Source organism: Camarhynchus parvulus, chromosome 5, assembly GCF_901933205.1.
Source record: "Camarhynchus parvulus chromosome 5, STF_HiC, whole genome shotgun sequence".
Taxonomy (NCBI): Eukaryota; Metazoa; Chordata; class Aves; order Passeriformes; family Thraupidae; genus Camarhynchus; species Camarhynchus parvulus.
Window position 1 is genome coordinate 7703557 of NC_044575.1, and position 27978 is coordinate 7731534.

Sequence of the window (27978 nt, forward strand, 5' to 3'; positions counted from 1 at the left end):
TTCAGCTGAGAATTCAAATCCGTGCAATATTTTTTGTTTGCTAGACACCTAAACCAAAGCCAATACCCAGCCCTCAGCTCCACCAGTGGACACCAGAGGGTTTCTCTAGGAACAATCCTGCAGGCATTCCCAGCAGCTCTGGCTTCTGAGGAACCACTGCTACAAACAAGAGAGGTGACCACAGTATCCAGGACACCTCTGTTACAGCAGGGGACAGAAACACAGTCAGAGATTATTCTCATTCCCTGTGTCAAGTTCCCAGTGGGGGTCAGGAAAAGCCTAAAGTCATTCTCTCAGCTGGGTGATGACAGGTGGAGGGTGGTAAAACAGAATATATAAAAATTTAAAAGCTGAGGAAAACTTCTATAGAATCCCCTCAATAAATTTTCCATGGAGTTTTAACGTATCTTTCCTGGCCAAGAATTTGGCAAGAAATTTAGAGATGACTCACCCTAAGACCCCCCTGGCTAGGACCATGCTTCACTTTATGTTGGGAAGGAACATCAAGGGTATTATTAGCAGAAAGGAGAAGAAATAAACGGGGCTCACAGGACACATCTGAGATCAAGAAATAAAGTACAAGTGGAGGTGGAAGGACTGAAAGAAAGGAAGAAAATACACCAAAACTCCAGTTTAAAATCTGGGAGCTGTAATCTGGAGGAGGTTCCAGAGGAGCCAATGAAGATGGGTTGGTGCTGTCAGCTGCTCAGGAATGCCACTGCTCCATGACTCAGGGCATGTCAGCAGCACACGGGAGGCAGAGTGTGCTGCACGAGGGAGGGAAGTGCAAGCCCTGAAATCTGACTCAGGGTCTGAACACCAGGCACCAGCTCAAGGTTAAATCAAACCATTCAGCAGCCAAAAGCAATGCAGGAAATAGTGAAGATGCAGGAGTAAGCAGTAGTTTACATTTATGTAGGAGACTATGACAAAGAAAGGCTCTGAGGATCCAGTGAGGGAGTCACAGAGTCCTGACAGTGGGACAGAGGCACCTCTTACTCTGTGGGTTGTTAAGCAATAAATAAAGGGAAAGACATAGCTGTTTAAATTCTAGCCCCAGTAAAGGTGATTTATTTTTTTGCTCTAGACCCAGTGGGGACTGGAATTTCAGTCAGGAAATAAAGAACCCTATGAATGACACAAGCCAGGACTGCTCCAGACCCAGAGAAATGGAGCTTTGTAGGATAGGTAGAAGAGACTACAGGAGATTTTCTGGTCATTAACTGCGAGGAGTGGACAGCCCTGTCTGCAAAGAGGTATTGCTGAGTGGTGAATAACATCAGAAACAAACCACAGGTTCTCTTCCTTTACCAACACCTTACTCTGCCTCAGTGTGGATTTGGATTTTGAATCTCACTAACTGAGCCTCCCTGACCAATTATATCATTCTTCTCTGTTCCTTCAAGGAAGAACTGTCAGGGATTTTGTTGCTATCCACTATTACAGCTGAGAAAACCTTTGTAATTCTAACTGATCTTTCTTATCTCTTCTGCCACTCTCCATTACAGGAAAAAGGAGAGGGGGAAGCAGCTGTCTCCTAACTACGACCATTTTCTTGGCTTTTACACCTTGACATCTCTCAGTATTCTGCATTTTCAGTACGTACCCAGAGCAGGTGATGCCTAAAGTCAGGGACAGAACAAGCCTCCCAACACAGCACTGTAAATGCCAGGTGAGAAACACATCTTCACTAATGGGGAGCTCTGCAAAGAAAGGACATGCAAACACATACAGGAGAAAAGCAGAGGAGAAAAGAAGCCCCAGGGTCTAGGGACTGTATTAGCAGTGATGAATAGACCCCATAAGCACTTAACTGCATGCAAAGGTAGTGTAAGGGCAGGAAGTTCAGAATACTGGCTGGCAGAAAATGACACCATGCTCCAGAAATGAAGGAACTGAGGAAGGACACTGGTGAGGGGAGGGCTGAAGTATTTAAACAGGAACCTAAGCCTTACTAGGAGACAAAATTTAGGGAACAGTTCTAGACAACACAAAAATAAATGCAAAAGGAGATAGGAAATCAAAACAAGGCAGCAATTTAATACTGATGGTGATAATCACAGATGGGTATTTCTGAGCAAACAGGCACAGGCACACATCAGGGACAGAAATCACCACTGTGCCCAACAGGAAATGGTGCCTGTTCCAGTAGGCTTCAGGAACTTTCCAAAACACAGCACACTGAGGAAAAGCTCTTAACTAGCAGAAGGAAGACTTACCTAGCTTGACACTACATGCTAGGAGCTCCCAGGGAACATGGGAGGATCCCAGCAGGCTGATCACACTGCAAGATGACATCCTCAGCTACTCCTGCCAAAACCAGGATGATCTAAAGCAGCAATTTTTGCATGCAGTCATGCAAGGCACACACAGCTAGTGGGACTTTCAAGCATGACCACAGCAGAAATTTCTTTGGATAATAAAGACCTCTAAGGTCCTCAAGCTAGTATGGGGAATAAAGCAATGAAAGGAATGAGAAAAAGTATTATAAAGCAACTTTAGGTTCTGTTTCCTTCAAGAACAGAGTAATTATTTTTAGGAAGGCACTTACTCATTACTAATCTACAGGCATTAAAAATTAGTGTCCTTAATAAGCTGGGAAGGACATTCAAATATTTAGAAGAGTACAAGTACTAAGTAATTCATGTAAGTAACAAAAGCACTTTAGTGCTAGAGCAAAATCCAGCAAGTACTGCTGTGTGTATTCCCAGACCAAGGAGCAAAAGGGAACATGGCTCATGTGTGAATTCTGGATTCACTGCTGAAGGAGTTTTCTAAGTCCACTTAATTGAATTCTGAAAGATAAACTTCACTGGGGCACAGGCCTAAAATCAATTTTAAAAGCCCCAAACATTCTAAAATGTGCTTTTTTACAGCATGAAGCACCAACTACCTGTACAGATAGGGCATTTCTATGCCCCTCATCACACAGTGCTTAATTGTAGTTAAATTCATTCATTTTATTCATTGCTTAGATTTTGCATTATATTGTTACACACACAAAACCCCCCACATTATTTGTACTTGGTGACTCCTCAAAACATCATCATTCAGCACTCAAAAGGACTGGGATTCTCTCCATATGTATTTAAAAGCAATTTGACTAAATAAATATATTTCATTTGCAGAATATTGTAGGAGAACTGGAAAGAAAAGAAACCAAACCAAACAATTAAATTGTAACTTATGGAAAAATACCCACTTCTTCATTTTTCTTGAAAATGTCCAAATCTACGCTAAGAAAAATCTTCCACAAATTCATCGTGGAAAGAACAATATTTTTGCTCACTGTGGTTTGAATATTCTGTCCAGTTACATGTCTCTGTGAAAGCCATCATTAGATCATTTTCTGTCCCATAGCAACCACTTTGTTTTCTCAGGGAAATAAAATATTTTCGCCTCCTCAGGCAATACCTTTCTCTGTGTGGTTCCCTAAATGAAGCTGTTTGTAATCCAAAGCTAACATCCCAATTTACACTGGTCTTCTCAAGGATTTATACCTATGGATGTAGAAAATAAACTGCTAGCCAGAAGCTTTTCTAACTCTCTATATATGTGCATGTCCACAGCAAGAGTTAAAATTTCACATTTTATATAGAAAGCCTGGGTTTTATATAACATTCCTTATTTAAAATTACAGATTCAAGTTATTAATTTACATCATTAAAAAATTATCTGGAAGAGAGTGATGGAAAGAAGAAAGAGGTATTAGCAGTCTAAAGGTGCAATGATAATTTATGTCTGAATTTACTGGGTGATAGGAAAGTAAATAAGCCACCAGAGACTTTCAAGCCACTTGAGAGGATCTTCCTGTAGCTGTCAGAGGTGACAATTTCATGGTAATCCATAAACTTCAGAGTTCCTGGCCACAGCCACCAGTTCTCCAACAAAGGTTCTCAGATCTTTAATGCAGCCCTCTGTGGAGCTGACTTTGTCTTTAAAAGGATTTTTTAATTATTAAATCACACTAAAGTGACTATACCTATTTTAAATAATTCACTGATGCTGTTTCACTGTGCAAGTCATTGCTGAAATTCCCCACAGGCTTTACACAGAAGCAAAATAGAGAGAAACACAGAGTGGAGTAAAAACCACCAAAGCAGTGGCAAAAAAAACCCAAAAAAAACAGAGAAGCAGAATTTGTATCACCTTGTGACTTGCTGTGATCACCTGGGAGCTTGGGTGCTGTCCTGAATGTGGTCTCCATTCAAGCATAAAAGGACTACCATGAAAAAAATACTTCAAAATTTAATTTTTTTTTTAATTTGGTAATCCTATTACATCTTTCTATGGCATCAAAATGTTATTGATTTAAAGTTTAAACAATGAGGGGCACTGGAACATGCAAAAAGTCTCACAGGGGAAAATTGAAATGAGAGATGGAAGGCTAAACAGGATGCAAATACCCACACAAAACTTTGTAAGAAGAGACTAAGAAAATAAAATAAGATTTAACTGGCCATTGTACTTCTCCAGCTCTTTAGGAAATCTCATTTCTCCACCCAAATTCTGAAAAAATAAACACTGAGAAGGTTAAAAAGGTAAAAAAAAAAGCCAAGATGAAATATTTCCATCTCCAACCAAGCTTTTCAAACCAGTACAGAGGGAAGGCTGGTAGGAATCAGTTTGTTCTCATGGTACAATTTCAAATTTTTTGTCATTAAGCTTTAATGCAAGGCAAAGACATTATCCGAGCAGCATTTCAATGATGATGCAACGTGATGGGTGCATTGCATAATGTCACAGGATATCAAAAGATGTGTCCTGGTGTAACCTCCCTCGCTCCCAGGGAGAAGCTCCTGAAAATGCAGGAGGCTCTTCACAGCTTGGAAACCGTCACTGGGAAGCTGTCACTTGTTTTCAATAACTGAGCAGGATTTGTGACTACCCAGCCTCAGTGGGGCCAAATTCTTCCTTACGAAACTGAGCCTCCATTGGCTTCTGCCAGGCTCATCCTTCTCCTTCCATTTGATACAATTCCTGGCTCCTGGGCATGGAAAAGAAGAGGACAAAATCCACTTCAGGCAAGGGCTGTGCTCCTTCCTTTGGGGGCTGACTCAAAGCTGTGCTAATTAAACCAGACCCCCAAGGGGGGACTCCAATCCCATCAGTCAGGGATGCCTGGGACAGGGGCACACTGCAGTCCCTGTGTCCTGAGACAGGGAGGGCTGATCTAAGAGCTTGCTGGGCTCAGGGAACTGCTAAACCACCAGCTAAGTCAAGCCTAGATCAGCTCAAAGCAGGCAAATAAATATAAATTAGTGGAAGCAGGACTAGCAGTTTTGCAGATTGGTTTTCTAACCTCGTTTGCATTTTTCATTTTCAATATTTTGTATTAATTCCTCTGCACATTCATCCTTTTAAGAAGTAGATGAGCTCTCAATGCCCTTTTTTAGAGATGAAAGGTGATGCCACACACTGTGTGTTTATGAACAATTTATCAGTTAAAGATGGAGCAGAATTAGAAAGCCCTGAGATTTTAATTCCTTGTTAAGTAATTGTCATGGCAGCTTCTGACAAGAACAGAAAAATGTCATAAAACTAAGCAGAGCTTAGCAGTCAAGATAATTTTCACCTTCTAATAAAACCAAAGCAGGTACACCTATACATTCCTTTACAAAGCCTGTAACCATGGTAGGAAAAACAGCACAATTTGATTCTGACAACCTGTAATTCCTCGTTATGCCACAGTTTGAATAATTTTTTTAAAAATCTGCAGGGCCACTACATTATAACTTTAAACCAAGAAACACAAAACCTAATCAAACAGCATTGAAAACTTCATCTTAGCTGGGGCTCAGGGGGCGAGGCTTCAAACATTCCTGTTACAGCACAGCACCACTTTGGCTGAAATAATATTAAATGCATTGAAAATACATTGGGGAAGATCAGAGAAGGAAGTTCTAAGGGGAGCTATGAGCACACAAAGCCAGGAGCTTGGGGATTGACTACCAGGTCTCCAGGATGGAGAACAGCTTCCCACCTTGAGCAAAGAGCAGAGGACACTGTACAGGAACTCAGATGGTCGACAAACTGAAATATTTTCATTAAAATGCTGATTTCACCAAACTCTTCTCCAGATTGCCCTCATCTTGATCAAAATCAAGAAAAGTGCTATTTGAAATATCTAAACAGCTCTGAGTGGGTCAAGGCTGCAGAGGCAAATTAAAAGCTGTCAGCCCTATCAATACTGGAGCTTCCAGGCACTGTCACTCTTCATGAACACCAGTCCAAAGGAATCTACATCCTGACAATTTCCTATACCAACGTGGAACTACACACCGAGAAATTCTTTCTTCCTTTCAGGCATAAGAGTGACAAGCAACAATAATTAATTTTTTTCTAACTGAATGTCTCTCCCCAGTTTAAGTCACTTCTCTCCAAACAATAAAGAAGCAAATTAAATCATAATACACAAAGGTTATCCCATATGATTTATTCTTCCAAAATGTACTGTGCAAGCATCAAGTAAAACAAGGAATCTGAATCATGTCTTACACTCATGATGGAAAGCATACTAGCTAATCCATCCCTGCTGATTTTAAAAGTTTATTTGGGTTTAAAGATAACTCTTTAGTGGGGCTTTTGATGCTCCAACATGCATTTAAATCCTAGAAATAATTCCTTTGATCCAGAATCAAACACTCAGTCCCACTCACTTCAGGAACTCAGATCCACAAATTCATACAGTAGATTTAAAGTGTCAGGAGAGCAAATACCTCTAAAACTACACAAAGTGTGTTTAACATTCCCTTTATACTTTCGATAATACGCAACATCCTGAAAAACCCCAGATTTCCTCTTCTTTTCTAGAGCATTGGAAGGATTTTCTTCCAAGTTTTGAGAACTTAATTACTCTAAAATGGCTTCTGTCACTCACTGCACCATGAAAAATGGATATGCACATTCCCAGATGTCTGGACACATGTCCATGGAAAAGTGGGCTTGCTGTAGGCATACCACAGGAACTCTTTATGTAAGCTTTCCTCATCTAAACTGTTCTTGATAAACATCTTACAGAAATAAATTTGAGCCTGTATATTCTACAGCCATCTTCTCTGTAATGCTGCATGGCTTGTGCAGACGCCTTGCAAAAGCCAGAGCAGCATCAAGACCATTGGCTCAATTAAATTCCAAAGCTGGGATGATAAAAAAGGATATCCACGCCCAAATTCAGCTGACTTTGAGGGGAAAAAAAGAAAGAGTTTTTTTAATTGTTAAAAAAAAAATCAGCCTACAGTGTTCAGTGAAATTTGGAGTCGCTGCAAATCATATTAAAACATCAATATGCTAAAACAAAGTAAAATAAATCTGTATATTAAGCAATAACCATTAAGCAATTTCCATTAAAAGAGACCAGAAAAAAAAATCCTATCTGTATTAATGGAAATAAAACATTCACTTTTTTATGCAGAAGTTTTCCAACCACAGCTGTCCTTTTTCTGCTTCACATTTATTGGTTTCCCCAGATAAAAAGGAAGGTAGGACCACATGGAGCAGCCTACCTGCACACAGAATCCTTGCTGAAGTGTCATCTGCAAGAAAACTGGGAGACAAGGTGCTCAACTGCATTATTTTTCTTTAACAATCTAAATATCCAGTACTCCTTGCAGTAATACCGCTTTTAAAATAAGAGAGTGTTTAGTCTCAAACATCTCAAGAAGTCACAGCCCCTTTGGCACAGGGACTGGGGTCACGCAGCATTTAATCGCTTCATGAGATAAATTATTTTGTATATATTGGTTCAAAATAAAACATTTAAGGAAGATTATTCTATTAATCACAATGAATATACTAAATCCATTTTATTCCATCCATCTTGTCAAGGTTCTCAAGGCCATATATGGAGTTTGGAGTAATTCTGAGCCCAAAATTTTTAATACAATTATAGAATGGCTTGGGTTGGAAGGAATCTTCAAGATCATCTTGTTTCATGCCCCTGCCATAGGCAGGGACAACTTCAACAAGCCCAGGTTGCTCTAAGCCCTCTCCAACCTGGCCTGGAACACTTCCAGGGATGGGGCAGCCACAGCTTCTCTGGGCAACCTGTGCCAGGGCCTCACCACCCTCACAGGGAGGAATTTCTTCCTAGAAATTCTCTTTACTTACCACCAAGTTTAGCTCAAGTCAACAGATTATGGGTGTGTGAAACCTTTCCTTTTGGGAAAGCTGTACTCCTGAAGTATTCCATGTTTCTTTGTTTTTACCAGGAACAAGAGCACCAAAATCAGACCTTTCTACTACTGCCCCCAAACAGAAAAATGACCATGGTTTAACCCTTACCTGACAGCAATGGATTCCAGGGACTTCTACTTGGATATGGGAAGCTGGGTCCTTTAAGAAGGGCAAAGGAACGAAGGCAACATCAAAAAGAAGTTAGAATTCCATGTGTCAGAAAAAGTGTCAGAATTCCATGTTAGGGCGAGAATTTGAAAGCAGAAACCCATAAAAGCAAAGCTCTTCTGATGGCACGATTTGAAAATGGAAAAATGGACAGAACAAACATTTAGAGGAGATGAGGAAGAAACTTCACTTCCTCTTAGTTCCTCCTGCTCTGCTGTCCCTGTCACTCTAAGCATGAAATGAGGAAATGACAATGAGGGACTGGAAGAGCATTAAATGGGATTAAGGCTGGCACAGGAAGGTGGCACAGGACTTGGGAGCCTGGAATATCTTAGTGATATACCTGGAGCCAAGAAACACTGCTTTGAGTGACAAATGTGCAGGTCAGGGACCAACATCTGCAGTGGCGGACAAGACACCAGCTCCACCCCCTGCCCTGGAAGTGCAGCAGCACCGGCACAAAAAGAGCTCGCAAAGCACGTGCTGGAATTATTCCAAACTTAAATCACAACCTCAGCATGATTTCCCTCTGTCTCTTCTCTGTTATTCTTTGGTTGGGTTTTGAGAATTCGTATTTTACAACCCGAAACCAGCCCGAGTATTTTCTCTGACGTTTTCAGCATCAAATACTGTAAGAAGTTCACAAAGCACTTGTTGGATGGACTGGTTTTAAATATTTACTGCATTCTGTTATTGTAGCTATTAATCTGCATCTGCTTTTTAAGCAGCTACACTACTCAGTGCCTTGTATACTATGCAGCCCTTACAGTTTCACACTCCTTCAATCTTTTATCTTATAAAATATCAGGCCAAGCGGAGTTTGAAAGCATGTTTGATACATACTTTGCTACAATTGATGTCTGAATGTCTGTAATTCCAAGGAATATTGTAACAGCTGGGGAGTTTGGAAGAGTTCTAGTTTAGAAGACTGTTTTGTTCAGTTATTTTGGGAAGCTCTTTTTAACCACACTCCACAGGACTCTCATATTGAGCACCATTATCTAAAGTATTTATTATGTTTAAAGCAGCCCTGGAAGGTTTCACATTTCACTGTCCCAATTAAATATTTTGTTTAGAATGGCCCATAAATTTCAGAGTTTTGATATTTTAGGGATCCAATTATGATCTTGAATAAATGCCCTATAAATAAAATCTAACCACAAGCAAACAAGGACAACTATTGTGCTTTAATTTTCTAGATATCTGGAGCATCAAAGGGTATTTCTCCAATAAGCTGAAAAAGAAGAAAATATCTGCATAATCCAGGACTGAAACAAGTGTACAGTAAAATACTTAAATGCCCCTTAATTAATAAAGGAAAAATTTGAAGAGGTTTTTCTAATAAGTGGATCATGGTGGGTTGAAGTGTTACTTCAATTATTACAGCATTTAATGTGTTTAGCTCTACCTCCGTGAAACATTCCGCATGTTACACACAAGAATTGCCTCTGTCTGCGCCCGGGGCTGCTAGAGCAGGAAAGGATACTCCAAATTATCCCTCTGGGACATATTAAAGAGCAAGAAGGAGGAGTGAGAAGGAATCAGTGTTCTGAGCTGACAGGAGTGGCAGAGAAATAAATTTTAAAAAACCCTGTTCCTGATAGTTTCCAGGAAGCTCAAACAGCAGGTACAACAATGTGGCATTGAAATCTTGAGGGGGAGTCTCAAGGAAAATAAGCTTGTACTGGAAAATTGGCAACTGGCTTTTTCATTCAAATAACAGGTAGTCAAGGGGAAAAGAAGAGAAAAAGCAAACGTTGCCAATATTTTGGCACTTGTAGGAGTTCTCCAAAAAAAGCATATCTAGGTTCTCTCCAGCTTTAACCTGAGGAAGAAATGCACATTAATGCTGCAAAGGAGCTGACACTTTTAATCTGCAGCCCACTCAGCCAAGGAACATCCACTTATACACCCTCATGCATTATTCACCAAGAAAATTGAAATAATCTACCCGTGGTTAAGCAGCTCGGAAGCAAATGCAAATCAAGGGAAAGCAGCTGAGAAAGAGGATCATTCACAACTCCTGACACTCCTCCACAAGACTGGAGCCTCCCGTGGGAGCAGCCAAATCATTACAACCCAAATCCCCATGTCTGTGCCTGGGAATTGTCCTGGTGCCATAAGCACTGACCTGTGGCCATGCTTGGAAAAGGAACTTGCTCAGTTTTTATTAAAGTAGATTCTCACTCCTTGTCCTTAGGCACACACCTGAGAAAGTCTGCATTGTTGTTGTTGTTGTTGTTGTTGTTGTTATCCCATGATAATTCTAGCACTGGCTACAATCCTCTTCATTCCATATCTCACTTGTGAAACTTTGGGCATGCAATATAAAGTTATATAAAAGAAAATCTCCAGCGAGGGAAGAAGTTATTGCTGTCACCACCTTCATTTTTAGTACTGAGATTTAATGGGAAATATCTTAGGCCATGATTTACAGCAATTATTTTATTATCTTTAGGAATATACATGAAGATCAGAAAGAATAAATTAATTTTTTGCCTCCATCCCAGTCAGCTGTTTTGAAGTTCTCCACTATTACTTACAGGCTAATGTAAACTGGAGAGAGATGAATAATTCTTGTAAGTTTATACAAATTACTCTGGATAAATTCTCCATGAAATCTACATAAATCTTATATTATGAAGTATTTCCATGTGCCTGAATTTATTATCTTCTAAGTGGCTGTAAACACTCAGGTGGTTGTAAACTCCATGCATTAATGTTTTCTTCATCAGAATTCAACAGTTTTAATCCCTCTGGTTTTAAGGAAAACCATTACAGTTTTGTTTGGGCTTAATTCTTCCCCACAGATCTTCCACAGCAAAGAAGTTTTCAATTCAATGGAATTGCCTACCTGATTTCATGAAATTACAAAATGACAGAAAGCAGAAAACTTTCCTGTCATAACCATAAAACTATGAAGTGTAAAATAATGAATAAAAAAATTAAATAGGCCTCACTCCAGGTAACAAAAATATCTATTAGGGTTATATATTTTTTTCAGTCCTTTCAGAAATATATTTGACTATCAGAAGGCCTAAAGAAAAAAGCAATCTTAAATTTCAGGCATTGCGGGTAGGATGAGAAAAAATGTGTTCCAACACACAGAATTTGTGATGAAAAATTGCTCCAGCAAGAATTTGGTGAGTGTAATTGTATTTCCCTTCACGGATTTTGAGTTAAATTCTCTGTGTTGTAGTGATTCTGCAGCAACAGATACTACTCAGCCAAGGGAAACAGGAGCCCAGGACATAGAGAAAGGGCTGAGCCTTCTTTATGGAAAGTAACCAAGACGTTTTTAATGTTCATACAATCCAGACCAGAACTGCCATGGGGCCTTTTGGAAGATTTCTACAGAGATCTCCACTTTTCTCCAGAAAGCCCAAGCACATCCCCATGGAATGTTATCTCTAATTTGGTCCTTCAGAGGTGATGCTTTCACTACAGAGTTACGATAAATATCCCACAGATTGGAGGTATTTCCTTGCTAAAAATTTCAGATCAAGTGAAAGCCTAAAAAATCATTTACAATAAGCTATTTATTATGTCACTGGCACATTGTAAACACATCCTTAAAATTAAACTGATCATTCATTTAGGTTGAATTTAAAATCTCCTCTGCTTCACTTGCTGACCCAAGATACAAAGCAGTGGCATCCCAGAAATAAAGGAGGTGAAATACGTACCCAAGTATTTTGCAAATACTTCAGAACTCTCTGAACATTTCAACTAAAATGATCTTATCCTGAATTTTATGCAGTAAAAGAGAGAATAACTTGAGTATCAGTAGACAGAGATCTGAATCTGATTTCAAGCTTCGTGTGGACCCAGTACTAATTACACAGATTTTTTTCAACACGTCTGCAGGGAAAACAAAACAACACAAAAAGGTACCCCTAATAGCTTTATTTTATACACATGTAAATCTTGGCTCTGTGTGTTTAGTTTTATGTGATTAAATGATACTGAGCTTTGCAGAAAATATTCTTTATCTAATGAGAAAAGACTGATCTGGATTTGATCACTGTAAAAGCCACCCATTCTCACTTTGCCACATCAGGAGTAAATAAATCTAAAATGATATTTAACACCATACCAAAGCTATTTGTTACAGACATCCAGCAGAGGTGACCTTGCATTCTCAAAGTCAAATTTTAGGAGTATTGAAAAAAAAAACAGAAAAAACTTGCTAGAATTCTGAGATTTCTTTACCATGATATGATACTTGCCGACCTTCCCTTATTGCCTGGGAGGAATTCAACCAGAATGGGGACTTTAATCCTCCACATTATGTATTTTAATGACTCATTGTTTTCCTAGTTCCTTTTTTTTTCTTTCTAGTTCCTGCAAAGCTTAATGGACTTGAGAGCATGATTATTAAAATGCTGCAAATAAAAAAGAATTTTTAAAACCTTGAAGTATTAAAAAAAAAAAAGTGGAGATGCAGTAAAGGACATTCTAAAATTGGAGCCCATTTTGTTGGGGATGGGAGCAAAGTGTCTGAGCCATATGCTGGTGTAACACAGGCAAACTGGATACAAAGCTTATGTCATTGCAACTTGCTCCTTCAGAAAGCAGCTATGGCAGAAATAATCCCCAAATTTTACATTTTGATTTACATGCAGCTCCAGATCAGCACCAACATTTGGATATCAGAAGTCCATTAGAGTTCATCTTCCTGGGTCAAGAACATACTGCTACCAAATAATAAATATAAATAAATGGGTACTAAACAACTCCTTACACCCAGTTTACTCTTTTTTTTTCACTTGAACATAAGACCAGAAGAGAAGCAGATTTTTTTAAATCTGCACAGTTATCTTTCAGATGGCAGAGGACACAGTCCAGCAGCTGCCAGGAAAAAAAAAGAAAAGATTTTGTAGTTTTTCTTCTCCAAGAGGAAACCCAAACACACCCTAAGATAAGGCCCTAGCCTAAATCCGCAATAATTTCAGTGGCTTTTATCCAGATTTACACTTCTTTAATGCAGAACTCGATTTGCCACTTGCATAACAGAGTTCAGACACCAGAAAAACTCCCCCTGTCATTTGAACTTTCTCTCTCCTCAGCTGGCACAGAACAAACTGCAACTGGTGATTTGGACACAGCCATGGGTGGACAGAAACACAAACTGTATTTGGATAATCCCACAGTGCAGGGTTGTTTTGTTTTTTTCAGAAATAAGAAAATAAAAGTAAAATAACAAACAAATCCCAAAATCTGTTAAGTCTACAATGTGACCAAAAATTTCTTCCCAAGCACTTTTCCCTCCAAATCTCTGGACATGACAAAAATTATGTTGAACTGCATAAAATTTCTGCCAGTACATAACTTGGAAATGTATTTTCTAAGATAAGAGCCTGGACTCCACAGAAGGAGGAGAAGCAGTTTTAGCCCACAGGGAATTTGACTCAGCTAGATCTTCTCTTACTTAAAAGAAAAACACCACAAAAAATCCTTTGGTGCAGGCATCTGGAGAGAAAGCTCCACCAGCTTTGGAGGTAGAGTGGCTTCAAGCTTCAGTTTTCGTCGGGAAAGATGATGAAAGGGAAAACCTCATCCCACCATCATGAGAAAAATTTCTGTCCTCCCACTATGCACAGACAAAGCAGCAATGAAGCCCCTTCCTCCTACCCCCCCCCCCCCACCCACAAAAGGTGACAAAAAGGAAAACACAGTCCTATGTTAAAAACCTAAAGCATGTCCTGTATTAGCAATCTAGCTAATGAAATTTACTTTCATTTAGTTGAAATAAACAATATCAGAGTAGTTCCTTTTTTTTTTTTTGTTTCTCTTGGGTAACTTTACGCATAAGAATTTTCCTCTCTTGCTGATGAAGATGTCCAAATAAACATTGCTAAGCTAATGGATCAAAAGATCAAAAATATTCTTCTATCCTAAGCGCAGAGTGGAAAGGAATAAAGTCACCAGACTCTTGGGATCACTTTTAACTCCTTTTAATTCCTAAACTCCAATCTCAATGTCACCGACCTTGCAAAATGTGGAAGTTCCTGGATCCAATCAAAGAAGCGTTTGCAAAAGAAAATGAGTTGTAGCTTTGGATCAGTCAAGCTCTGAAAAGGTGGCAGATATTACCCTGCACAGGGCTGGAATTCAGCCTTGCTCTCTTTTAGGATGGGGGAATGATTATTCTTATCCCAATTATCTTAGAGTTTTGTACAGAATTGCTTGAGGAAGGCAAAAATCAACATATGCAGAAATCATTGCAGCTTCCTCAGATGCAAGAAAGGGGGGTATCTTACAGGGGAACAGAAGCTGGATAACCCAGCAAAGAACTGGGGGAGCACAGAGGTACAATACAGAACAGAGCTGGCACTGACAGAAGTGAAAGAAAAATGAGGGAAGGTGACAAGAAAAGAAAGAAACAGGAAAGAAAACATAATTAAATGGCAAAGTGATCCAAAACAGGCAAGATGCAACCAGATGAAAAAAAATATAATATCTTTATTTGGGGTGAAATTAGTAGTTAGACAAATCCACGATTTGAGTGTGAGGTGCTGAATAAAAGGCTCTGATTTTACAGCTGATGACAGAGTGATCTGGGTTGCTGGGGCAGACCAATGACCTCATTCCAAGCATTCCTCAAGCCACTCTGATGCTGTCAGGCTACACCAACAACCTCCCTGTTGTGAAGTTTTCAGAATTTAAAATTAAGCTCAGTCCAAAACATAGCCCAGGGCTTCCAGTCCATGGCCTCCCAGGTGCTGCCTCTGAGCATGTGTAAAAAACTTCTGGTATTGCCCTCAAATCCTTTCTTGGCCCCAGTCAAGGAACTTTTTCTTGCCTTTTTACTCCAGTGCAGGTCTTTGCAAGTGGTTCTTTGCTGGTTTTTTGGGTTTCCACCTCAGGAAAACCAACTTTGCCATGGAGCAGGACTGCAGTGCTTGCCCCTGCAGCCAGATCAGTGCCAGAGTCCCTGTGTGGGTCACAAAGGACCAGAGCATCTCCTTTCCTCCCTCCAAGATCCCTACCTCCTGCTTATTTTTAAGACAGGGGACCCCCTGGCAGGGTTTAAGCCAGGCATCAGGCTCCTCAGCATCTCACATTCTTCAGGTAACTGCTTAATACTGAATGCTAAATAAAATTGCCCTGGAACACCTGTGGATAAGGGGGGACATTTCTGAGCCACTAGTACTTGAGAATCCTTTATTCAAAGGCATTTTTTAATGGAATTATCTGGAAATAGTCAATTGACTGCTGAAATATTGCTAACAAAATGTACCATTCCACTTGTTATTTTATTTGTTTTTATATGCATAATTTCCTGCCTTTAATTTTAATTCCACGCCTTCTAAGAAATGCAATCTCACAGATCTTCCCCTTTATTTTCCTGTAATAATATCATAGCAGTTTTCTCTAGCTATTTACAATCTCTTCGTTCCCTTCACAGCTTTTCCAAGCCATGGAATGAAGAATTATGTGAAAATAGGCCACAAGAAACCAGACACACTTGATCTGCACAGCAAAAATAGAGCTCTTTAGCACCTGGCATTCTCAAGAGTGGTAATGAAGCTGGCAAGATAAGCCAGGCTTTGACCCAAAATAAAAAGCTTAGACCTCAGAAGAAGGCTAAATTTCAACTAACACAAAAAATCTGTCTTTTGGTTTCTTGCAAGGTGTGACCCCAGACATCTGGACAAGCAGGGGGATTGGGCTGACCATAAATGGGAAATGCAGGAAGAGGACAAGCAGCACACATGAAAACATTAATGAAAACATTAATTTAGTCATAATCCCTGAGGGCAAATTACAAAAACCCCCTGGTGCTTGCAATCCCAGGAGTGCTCATGGCTGAGGGGGAAGCCAAAAGAAAGGAAAGGGACTCAAAGGACAAATCAACAAGCCTGCACTTGTGAAGTTCTTTTCAGGAGCAACAAATAAATTCTTCAGGATAAATAACTGATCTGTGTTGAATTACAGATTTGATGAGGCACATTTAAAACTGAAAACGCATCACAGAGTTTATGTTAAATTTTGCTACTTCAGATATTCCAAAGAGATGTAAGAGGCTCTTTCCCAAGATGAAAATGCTATAATGTGAAAGATTATGCAGAGAGAATGGAAGTTTATCAAGTAATGGGGCTTTTGGTAAGAGAATGCATAGGAGGAAGAACAAAATCTGGACTTCTGGAATCACAGAAATATATAACAGAGACCAGAGATACCTTTAAATATACACAGATAATACAATCTTCATGTTGTAAATCTTCAATTCAATAAATCTTTTGTTGTTTTCATTCAGCAGGGATTTCACCTAATTAGAGCCACTTGGCTGATATTTACTTTGCAACCTTTTCTGAATCAAGGTGGCATCATATGGTCTTTTATAAACAATTCTGAACAATTACTTCAGCAACACCACCTAGAATATGGAAGAAAAAAAAGGCTCCTGGCTTCAATATCTGAAATCATCAAGATGCATAGAATGGAAAAGTAAAAAAAAAATAAAAATCAAAGCAGAATGGAGATTTGCTAAGGGAACAACCTTGTTGGACACCATGAAGTATCCCAGGCCATGCAAGGCATTCAGCAGTGAAAAAAAATGGGAGAAATAAAAACCTCCAAACAGCAGCTCATTAAAAGGGAGAGGGAGTGATATAAAATGCTCAAGTAGCATCATTAGGTTTGGCTTCCCTGAAATCTCTGTCCAAGATCCTAAGCAGATCTGATTTAAATACTCAAAGTGTTTACTCTGAAAATGTTTTCCACAGTGTGACAAGACCTTGACTGCAAAAGCTGCATCTTACCCTGAACTCCACAGGAAAGACTGAGAGCCAGCCCAGGAGATTGAGATATAAATGGAGTGACAGCAGCAGCGTGAAATATTGTGAGCAGTGTGAAATACAGTGTGAAATATTACACTCATTACAAAGCCCTGCGCTCCAAAGCCTGTCCCTTTATCAAGCCTCATCTAGAATTTGACAATAAACAGGCTCCTGGGATGATACTATTTCCTCTTAAAGAGGCCGAATATTATCAGATCAATTTTCACAAAGTTATGACAGTAGTATCTTGTTATTAAAATCAGAGTATTTATAAGGTATTACAACACATTTCTTCAGTAAAGCTTCACTTTTTAAATTGTCAAACCATTGTATATTGAAAAGAAAACATAACATCAGCTTCATTTCTATAAATAATGGAGGTTGACTAAAAACTGGTAGGTTGAGCTGTTAAAATGATGTCAACATAGATTCAGCATAATAGAAAAAGGAGTTGCAAGTAGGGGAGTCAATATAAATAAATGCAAACAGGGATTAGCAATTATATAGTCAAATATTAGCAATTGAATAGTCCAACTTAACTCTTTTCAAGTTATTTGAACCACTCTAAAAGTGAGATAGTAGCCTTGAAATCATGTAAATATTTAGTTTTATATTCATAGGAAGGTTTTTTTTTAAATACAAATATTTGTTTGATACAATTGGAAAATTAATAAAATTACGTCTATATTTGGAAGGCTGGATCTCATCCAGATCCAATTTTTCCATGGATGTTCCTGCCTTCCCCAAATGGGAGTTATATTGAACCTAATTCTTTTCCATAAAGCAATGATGGCACATAAAAATCCACATACTCACAAGTTACAAACCCAGTCCTGTGCCATCAGCCTTAACTTTGTGGTCTAGTTTTAGCCTAATTACAGAAAGGAAATTATTGGGTGCATAAAGAGGTTTGTGATGAAGTGCTCAGCATAAGGACCTACATTACACTCAGAGTTTCATGGAGTTTAATTTTCCCTTCTATTTCCTTTTTTCTTTTGGGATTTTTAGGTTTTTGGGGCAGGTTTTGGGGTATCTGGTGAGGCTGCATTTACTGTGGGAAGCATAGGAATTTTCTTCAGGAATCATTCCTGACTATTTTCCTGACTATTTTTAACATTCTCTATTTTCCTTTTTTTTTTAAGTAACATTTATTTCATGTGCTTTCATCTCTTTTTTCTGTGTTCTCACCATTGTAAATGGAAGGAATAGAAAGCCCTGGGAGCCTCCACACATCTCTTTCCCCACTTGTCCTACCTCTATTTTTGACCTGGTTCTGCTGTTAGAAATCCTGCATGGCATTTGACACCATCTTAGAGAGCTCTTGAGGCTCATGTGGAAAAATGATTGAAAGAAAACACATTAACTTTTGAGGAATACCAGAACTCTCAGGGAGGCTCTTCAAACACTTTGCCTTCTGTAGCATCCTTTACTGGGCAGCCTGATATCTCAGAGCTGCATTGATACATCCCTTATCTCAGCAACCGTTGGTTTCCTAATCTCCTAATATTGGTGTGGCCATCCAAAGCCTCCTGTTTTGTTACACTGAGACCTAGATATCTATAGATATATAGATATAATATCATGATTGAAATGCACAGATCACATAGTTTCAATAGGCACAGCCTCTTAAAGAAGGCACAATTACAGCAAATTTAGGGATACTGATTTTCGTGGAGCCTGAGAAAAGTTGGCAGAGGGTGCCTCAGATAATGCTGATCAAACTGCAGTAGAAATAAACCCCACCATAAATGTGGTGGTTTCCTAGATCTCATTTAAACCTCAGAAGTTTTCCTCTCCAACATTTCAGCTCTGAGTTGCTCAGGAAAGAAAATGTGGCACTGACACAGCACAGTTGAGGAGTCTCAGCCACATCAGGGTCCAGCTGCAGCAGCCAGAGTGATTTCAGAAACACCATATGTCTGTTCAAAGAAAGGGTGATCAACTCCAGAACAACAAAAGGATCCAGCCCCATCAGATCACAAGATCAGGACACAGTTTTCCAAATCCCATTTACAGTATTGCATGTCTTTAACAAAGCAAAATGTTTTTCCTGGTTCTAATCCAGTTCAAACAGGAGTCAGTTAATATAAAAGCTGTAATCTGCACCATGAGAAGGTCAGACAGCATGATCACATAAACCTCTTCCTGTTTTGTCATCTATAACCTATAAAACTGAAAAAGAGGTGACTGAACAAACTTCAGGACAGAGATAAACTCAAAATTACTATTTTCTTTTTACAACCCCTCAGCCAAATGCAACTCCTTAACTAATTCTAGCTTCCCTTGTGTCCAAAGATATCCTGGTGTAGGATCAGGCACCAGCCTGAATCAGAAAGCAGATTCCTGAGGGATGGGTCACCTGCTGACCATTTCCAGTGGGAGCTACTGGGATCAGAAGGATCCAGCAGCCAGGCTGAACAACATGGTGAGTTTCACTCACAGGGATTAACTGAAAATCATGATTGGAAGTTCCAGTTTGGCTGAAATATTAGTTCAAAATTGCAGCATTTGAGGGCTTGCAGTGCTGTCTGCTCCCAGCTTGACCCGTAGCTGCATATTGAGCTCAATGGCACTATCCTTTTATGGATTCCACCAGAATTTTGAGGTCAGTACAAACCACTAAATTAGTTTTTGTAAAGCAAGAAATTAACCTTATATAATTTGATAACTTGTTTGATATACAAAAGTACATTTCATTTTTGTCCCTGTCATAGCCACTGTCACTGGGATCCTCAAATCACTTTTTCTACTTGTGTTTTATGACTTTATTTCTTTTTCTAATTCCATGACTTGCACTAGTTCTGACCATGGTTTCTGATTTTATTTCTCTGTAAAGTCCCTCAGGGGGGTCAAGACAGCGAAAACTATTTTTAAAAAAATACCAAGGGGAAAAAAGCCACTACTGCTGAAAGGATGGTGTCTCAGAGCAGCCAAAACCCTTGAAGGCTTGGGAAAGGTTTCTGACCCGACTCTGAGGAAACAGCTCTGATGACAGGAATGCTGCTGAAAGCAGCACATTCCAGCTGCTGGATACAATGGTCCCAGCCTGGAAGGTGCAGAGAAGGTGAGAGACATTTCTGCTGAGGAGCAGCCATGGACTGGCAGCTGGCTGGAAGCCAGATTTGGGGGAGGCAGGAGCTACAGGCCCTGGAAACACTTCCAGCCATTTGGATCTGGGTGTAAAGATTGGGGCAAGGCTCAAACACGGAGCAATCCCCCCCGTCCTTTCCCCTGCCACCCTCCCAGGCACCTGCAGGGGATGTGTCAGCGTGACCTGCAGCCACTGCTCAGCCCAGAGTTCTACCTGAGACCAAAACTAGCTCAAGGGCGCTGGGAGCAGCCTGGGATCCCTCCAGTGGGTTATTCTGGGCTCAAATACCAGGCTCTTGTGGTTCAGTCTGTAAAATAAAGCCTGGGAGGAGAAGGTGTGGCAGTCGTTGCCTACCTGGCAGGTGGCAAGGACAGGCTGCAGGCTGCTCCCCAAAAGCAGGCCAGAGCATTCTGCAATCAGCTGTACTCAAAGCAGCACTTACACATGGCACCAGCTCCCTCCTCGCCTTCCTGCTCAGAATTTCAAGTAAGCCTCAGAAATGGCCACACACCACAGAACTTGCACACCTCAGCCTGCAGTCCTTGTTATACGCACAGAATACACCCAAGTTCAAAGACCAAGAGCAACCAGCTTCTGAAAATGAAGTTTAAACTTTGAAATAAAGCAAATTACTGCACGGTTTTGCACCAACGCACACACAGAAATAACTAACTTGTGATCAAAGGGAAAAGGAAAAGCATGGTAAGTTTTTCAAGCTCTGCCCTACATTTCAGTATGTAATTACATTAACACACAATTCCCGGTTTTCCAATTTGTTTGGTGCCACACAGCAAGACTGAGTACAGGAAATTCTATTTCTTGCAACCATTCAGATGAAAAGAGAGAAATAATAGCAACAGATTTATTTCATACCAACCAGTATTTGTTTGCTTGTAACCCAGCCTAAACACCATTAATGCAGAGGGGTGTTTTTCTATGAAAACAGAAGTAATTATTTGTTTAGCGCAGATATTTGAAAGAAATTGCAAAAGGAACACAGGATTATGATATTCTACCACACAACATGCATTTAAAACATGGGAAATTCACACCTCAGTGGTTTTGCCATCCAGATTACATAGATATCATTCTTTTTCCGTGTTAAATGCTCACTAACATTTGAAACAGGTAATGTTACTGCCAAATGACAGCTGCACGGGGCTACAATAGATGTTTCTGTCCCTTTTGCTTCTATTAAATAACAAGTGGTAAAAATAGAACAAGTCACCGCACGCTGCCGACAGTTTTGTAGATTTTCCTTTTGCCTTTGCTGCCTTTTCCTCTTTCTTTTGTTATCTGTCTCAATCTGATTTCCCTCAGCTTGAGGAGTATTCTGCAGGCATTTGATTGATGAAAATCAAAATTACTGAACCATTCCCCAAACCCAAATAAATAAGTAAACAAACAGAATATTCCTTAGGCTGGCCAGCATTTAATAGCAACACTTGCAGCTGAAAAACCAAGATTGCTGACCTCAATCACTCTCATCTAATTAAAGAAAATTAGTTAGAAAAGCAATTCTACCACAAACCAGCTAATATCCTCATGTTCTGAAATACCTGTTCTGCTTATTCCACCATAAAATACACATTCCTTATGTTTACAGTCACAATGCCAGTTTAAAAATCCACATTTTTACTCATACTCGAAAAATGTTTAATTTCAAAGCAATTTCTCTATGTGGAATGTGTCTACAGACTGTATTAGCAGATTTTCAAAATTATCAAAATAAAAACACCCATGTGAAAGCACAGACAAACCATCACACACACATCTCTCTGCATAATTATAGAGGAATACAGGAACTCTGACTTGAAGCCTAGCAACAGTATCCAAGTATTAGTTAGTCTGCTAATCAACTACCAAAAACTCACACACCAGCTCAATGTGCTTCATTTTCCTAAAGCAAACTAAAAACCAGACAAAAGAATCCTATCAGTCCTGGCTCCAGAGCTGCTGAAGGACAAGACGCACAATAGAAAACAAACCTTGTTCACTTGAAGAAGAACAACCCATGTCATTTACTCCGTCTGAAAATTCATCCCATCACAAAGAACCAAGGCAAAAGAGAGATTTAAAAATAGGTTATCCAAGTCAAAGGATTATCAGCTTGCAACATACTTAATATCTGCATATCTGTATGTAATGAAAGCTTCAAAATTCTTACATATATGATTGGGTTTTGTACCTCCATCCTATAGAAGCCATAGTAAATTCTGTACAGCAAATGCTTCCTAAATCTGCTGTGCTCATTTACTCACAGACAGCTGCAGGCTGGATGAAAACAATCAGGGATTAACTTTTCTATCCATCACATATTTTAATCCATTACTTTCTCTTAGTTTGCAATAAATAAATGCATAAAGTTAAATAAATTATAAATGTGCTATGGTTAGTTAAAAGAAAAAAGAAGTTTAAAAGGGACACTATTACTATTATTATTAAATATTTTTACTGGTGTGCAACTGCTGTACATCAGGGGTATGTGTAAGGTCTTCCTCAAAGCAGAAAAGAAGATGCAACAATAGTCACTGAGCTGGCATACACTTCTGGGTCCCAAATACTTCCAAAATAACCAATAATTAAAATAAGCTACTCTGGTGCTGTTATTATTCTTAAAAAAAAAAAAAATATTTTGGAGCATGATGAATTGAAATAATCTGAGAAGCCACACTAAGCATTTCATACTGCTTGTAAAATGAGTTTCTAAGTACCTTATGGTAATAGGGTTTCTTGCTTTATGAAAAATACTATTGTAATTTGTTTCAAATAGGATTACTTTTTAAATGATATGGCAATTTCCATTCACCTTTCAAACATCTGCCATGGAAACAAAAGGGATTCCCTCATAAAAGAGAAAAACAATGAAATCTGGATCTTGTTTTTAATCCTTTATGAGCATCTCTTTTTTTCTGTCCTTGGATTCCTTTATCTTTTCTGTTTGATTCAGTCTTACAAAATGGCCTCATCCCAGTCCAGAGAAAGAACTTTCCTGGTAGAATCAGCCAGGGGGTTTTATTGGACTAAAGCCACAGGAATCCCTTGCAAGGCTTTTTCTTTATAGGTTCATTCACATTACTCCATGGGACCTTATTTGGCTCTAAAATATTTTTTTATATTTGTCTGCTTTTTCCAGAACAGTTGGAAGTCTTACAATTATTGCAAATAAGCTAATTTTATATATACCTAATTTTCACATCTATCTGATGTGAGAGTGCTTTACAATTAAATTAAAATAAGAAGGAAGAACAATCTTGGTGGGATTTGATCTGTAGGACAAAGATTTAGTGGCTCTGATGTAAATCAGAAATTTCTATTTCTAAAATAGAGTCTAAAGTAATTACAAAGAGACTGGGATTATTAAATGAACTTAAAATAATAACAAGTTTTAATGAACTGATTCGATATCAAAATTCACAATCTAACCAAAAATACGCTTTTTGAGAGATGAGTGATTAAAAGTTTCTCAAGACACTTGACAGTATGAATAGTCCTCATCTTCCTGAGGATACTTCCCAAGCTCTTCACTATTTCTTCCCCCTCTGCTGCCTCTAAGGACGTGCATTACTCAAGTGATAAATTTTGGAATACATCCAAAATTATAGGAACACAGTGGGTAACCAGACAAGCACAAGAAGCAAAAGCCAACTTGCTGAAGCTGAAATGCTGACATCACTCTGCACATTCATCATCACAGCAGCTCTCAGGTTTTCTGCTCAGGATTTGGTTCTTTGAGTTACTCTTCTTTTTTTTTCTCTCCACTGGGAGACACTCCAAAAATAGACATTTCAACAACTTCACTTTTCATAAGTAATAAAACTTAAAAGACAAATGTCCAGCTCAATTGAATTAGGTGGGAGGAAATAACATAATGTAATGTTTACTCTTTAAGACAAATCTATTAATTTAAACAGTCATGCTCAAGCCACCATCTAGCAAAAATGGCAAGTGAATAATGGAAGTACCAATATTTCTATTTTTCACTGGCAAAGATGGAGGCATCAGAAAAATTTGGAGAATCTTCCCATAGAAAGTATTTTCTAAAAATTTTTCTAGAAATCACCAAATCCTACAAGTCAGCAAAAAAAAAAAAAAATTACCCATATGTAAATATAAACAACAATAAGATGCTCAACCTAATAAGAATAACAAGTTCATTTTTAATTCATGCTTTACAGATTATTAATAAATATAGATTGATGAAGAATTCTTACATGGGGAGGAGCTATCCCATTATCCCTGGAAAAAAAAAACCTTTCCAGACTGTGTCTGAACTTTCATGCAGAAGTTATGACTTTGGTGCATTTAGCCCTCAGTTTTCTCAGTGCACACTGCAAGAGCTGAAAGTGCCACAAGAACTTGCATTACCACAGAACCTTCAATCATATCCCTGCAGATCATATGCAACAAGGAAGGGAAAGGGAAAATAGTCCCTAATCTACATCCTTAGTTTTATATTTCATGTGAGCTGGCCTCATTTCCCATATAAATGAAATACTCAAGTCAGAGATTTGCCTTGCTGAGTTAAATCAGTGCAGGCAAGTACACAGAGCCTCCTGCTGCAAAAGAAATGTCCTTTTTTGTTCAGCTTCAGGATATTTGTCTGGAACTTAAATTAACTTGAATTAAAGCATTTTAACCCATTTTGTTAAACAGTATTAGGCATCACTTGTATCAAACTGGCTTTTATTTTAATGGCAAATCCCTCTGCACAAAAAGATATTCAAAGAGTCTCCAATTTTTTTGTCAGGACCCTTAATCCCACCAAACTCATTGAGAGGGAATGCTTTCATGGATATGGAGAGTTGGCTTCTACCATATATTCATTTAATTATAGAGAAGCATCTTTCTCCCTTTTCATCTTTTGATCAATTATTCCTATTTGGGAGCTGCTTTAGGCAAGGCCAAAACAACCTGCAAGAGCCAATCTGGAAGGGATGTGGATGTGTATTTAGTTTATTACAAACTGACTGATTTATACTTAGAAAGCACCTACCACTTACCACATTTTCCTCTTCAGAGTATATTTTTGAAAACATTTCAGCTTTTTCCCCATCTGCATTTTTTTTACAAGAGTTACTTTTCAAACCTCCCTGAAATGTCAGCAGCCCTGTGGTTGTATCTCACATAGAATCAGTTTTAACATCTTTGCAAAACCCTGGCACAAACAAGCACAACTTATTTTCAGAGTCTGTAAATATTTTGCTTACCAATATCAGCTTCCCTGTGATTCTTGATGTATTCAGCAAGCTCAAAATTTCCCGCTATTATAGCCACCTAAAAGGTTGTAAAATAGGCACAATTAATATGTTGCCATCACTTGCTAAGAAGGAAAACATGTCACATCACTGACAAACATCAGGCAAAGATATTTTCATTTCCCCAAATGGACAGATTCTATTACTTTCATTCTGCAATACAGATATTGGTATCTGAAACACCAACACAACACAGAAACAACAAGAAATGAGACCTTAATCTGTTTGTAAGAGCACTGCCAGTCCCCCAGCTGCCCATTTCCCAGGAACGCTGGCATGGTGGCAGTCTCAGGAGGCTGCTGGAAGAGCTGCTGCTCTTCACACGGTGGCAGTCCAAGGCAGCAGTGAACATTAAGCACAGCATCCCCAAAGCTCTGGGAGCTGTACTGGTGTGTGGGGAATGCTGCAGGAGAGACACACTGAAGATATTATCTCCCTTTAATTGCTCCTGCCTCGCTCCTTACCTGAGCAATAAAAACAGGAGCTGAAATGCAAACTACATGAGAGAGCCAAGGACCAAGAGCTACCAATATTCAGGTACCACTAAGGCAACAAAAATCACACTGAAAGAGAGAGACTGGCGAAGTTTATGTATATGTACAAAGTTTAAAATGTCTAAATAGATTCAGTTCTAAATTAACAATTTTCTTTTTCATTTATTTTCTGATTGTTGAACACCAAACTGAATTCTCATTTCAACAGACTTAAAAAGAAAAACATCTCCAATGGGTGTGAGGGAAGCAATTCAATTTTGCCATTGCTGGCTTCTCCCTTTTTCTTCTTCTCCGCTTTTTGCCCTGAAAATCAAGGAATTGTCTTTTCTGGCCCCATTTCGCAGCTCTGACAGATCCTGTTCTCTAGTGGCACTGCAGATTTCCTGATGTATGTGCAAGGCATAAACTGGGCTGGCCTTCCTCACAGAAACTTCTGCATCTACAGGGACCAGGTTAAAAAAAAAATCAAAAAAATCTTGCTGTAGGGTTCTCTTGGATATAGGACTGTATCCAAGAGAGTCAGACATGAGAAATTATTAAAAACTCCATGCAAATGTCTGAGCTGATGACCAAGAAAAATTATTTGCTCGTTTGTGCCTCTCCACATATGAAGAATGATGCAAAGGAAGACTTAAATTCAATGGTCTCCGGGAGTGTATGAAGTACAGTTAATAGCAGCAGTATCTTGGCATGTAACAAACATAAGATTTTGTTTCTGCACTCAGCCTAGGAAATTGAATGGGCAATTTTATTTACCAGTAACCAAAACAAACTAATACGGAAATCCCTGAAATTGAAGACTTTACACCCAAGATGTGGCTGCCCCATCCCTGGCAGTGTCCAAGGCCAGGTTGGATGGGGCCTGGGATAGTGGAAGGTGTCCCTGTCCATGGCAAGGAGTGGATCTGGGTGACTTTAAGGTCCTTCCCAACTCAAACCATTCTGGGATTCTGTGATCAGGGAGGTTGGACACAAGCAGGTTAATGCACTAACACCTCAACACCACATAAACCATCCATCTGAAAATTACTATTTTAAACACTGGTATGCCAACCTTTATTCCAGAAGCCCCTCCAGGCAGAAACGGTTTCTCAGCATGGATGACACATCAGAATCTGGCCCCCAGCCTCTGTGCAGCCCATGATTCTCCCTGGCAAACAGCACTAGGAAACCAACAGCAGAGCTGTACCCATCTTCTCTCTTTAACTTCCAATTCTGCAGCCTGGCTGGCTCCAGGTTCATAACAGCAACATTCGTGCACAGCTCTGAGGTTTTCTCTGCATTGTAAGCAAGTGGTAATACTTCTCTCTAATGTTACCCCTAATTAGCAGTGAAATTCCACCAAGGTGTGGAATTCAGCAGTGACAGGCAGCTTGCTAGACAGCAGCCATGGTACTCAATTAAAAGAATTTTTGATACCGAGCAGATTTTAAACCTCAAGTATAAACATGCTCTTCAAGTGATAAACACATTTTATTACTTGGAAGAAAAAAGGAAAGATATTTCCAGATAACTAAGAGACAGCTTGACAGGGAATTGTTCCTGTATTTGCTTCTGAACCAAGCAGCAGATTCAGCAAGCTCAAGGAACCATTTTTCTCAATTTAATTCACTTCAGTGCGCTAAAAACAGTATGTAAAATCCTTACAGCAAAATGAAGGAAAGATATGTTAAGATCTAAGGAAAGCAAGGAAAAGTTAAAAAGTACAAATATTTCTTGGCATAACATCAATGCACTTCATTTGAATTTGATGGGTAAAATGTGTGGGAGAAAGTGAAGTCAGAGCAAAATCAGAAAGACACAAAATTATTCTCATTCAACTTGTACAGTTACAAACCACAAAGCATGGCAACCCTAGCCCTTCTTCTATACAAACGTGTCTTAAACCAAAATGATAGTGAGTTCACATGAAAACATAAATGTGAATAACACATTAGGACAAGTGAATGGTCTTCACAAGATCCAGAGCTAGTAACCAAGTGAAGATGGTAGAAATTCTCTCCTCG

The 27978-nt window shown here is 39.1% G+C and overlaps 1 protein-coding gene across 1 annotated transcript in view; it reads right to left on the minus strand.

The window, feature by feature from the left end:
* The window catches only part of SHANK2 (SH3 and multiple ankyrin repeat domains 2), a 276013-nt gene that overhangs the window by 187673 nt on the left and 60362 nt on the right, over positions 1-27978 (minus strand). Inside the window, exon 12 of the mRNA XM_030949872.1 lies at positions 25431-25497. Within this exon, the coding sequence (XP_030805732.1) occupies positions 25431-25497 (67 nt within the window). The remainder of the gene's footprint in view (positions 1-25430; positions 25498-27978) is intronic.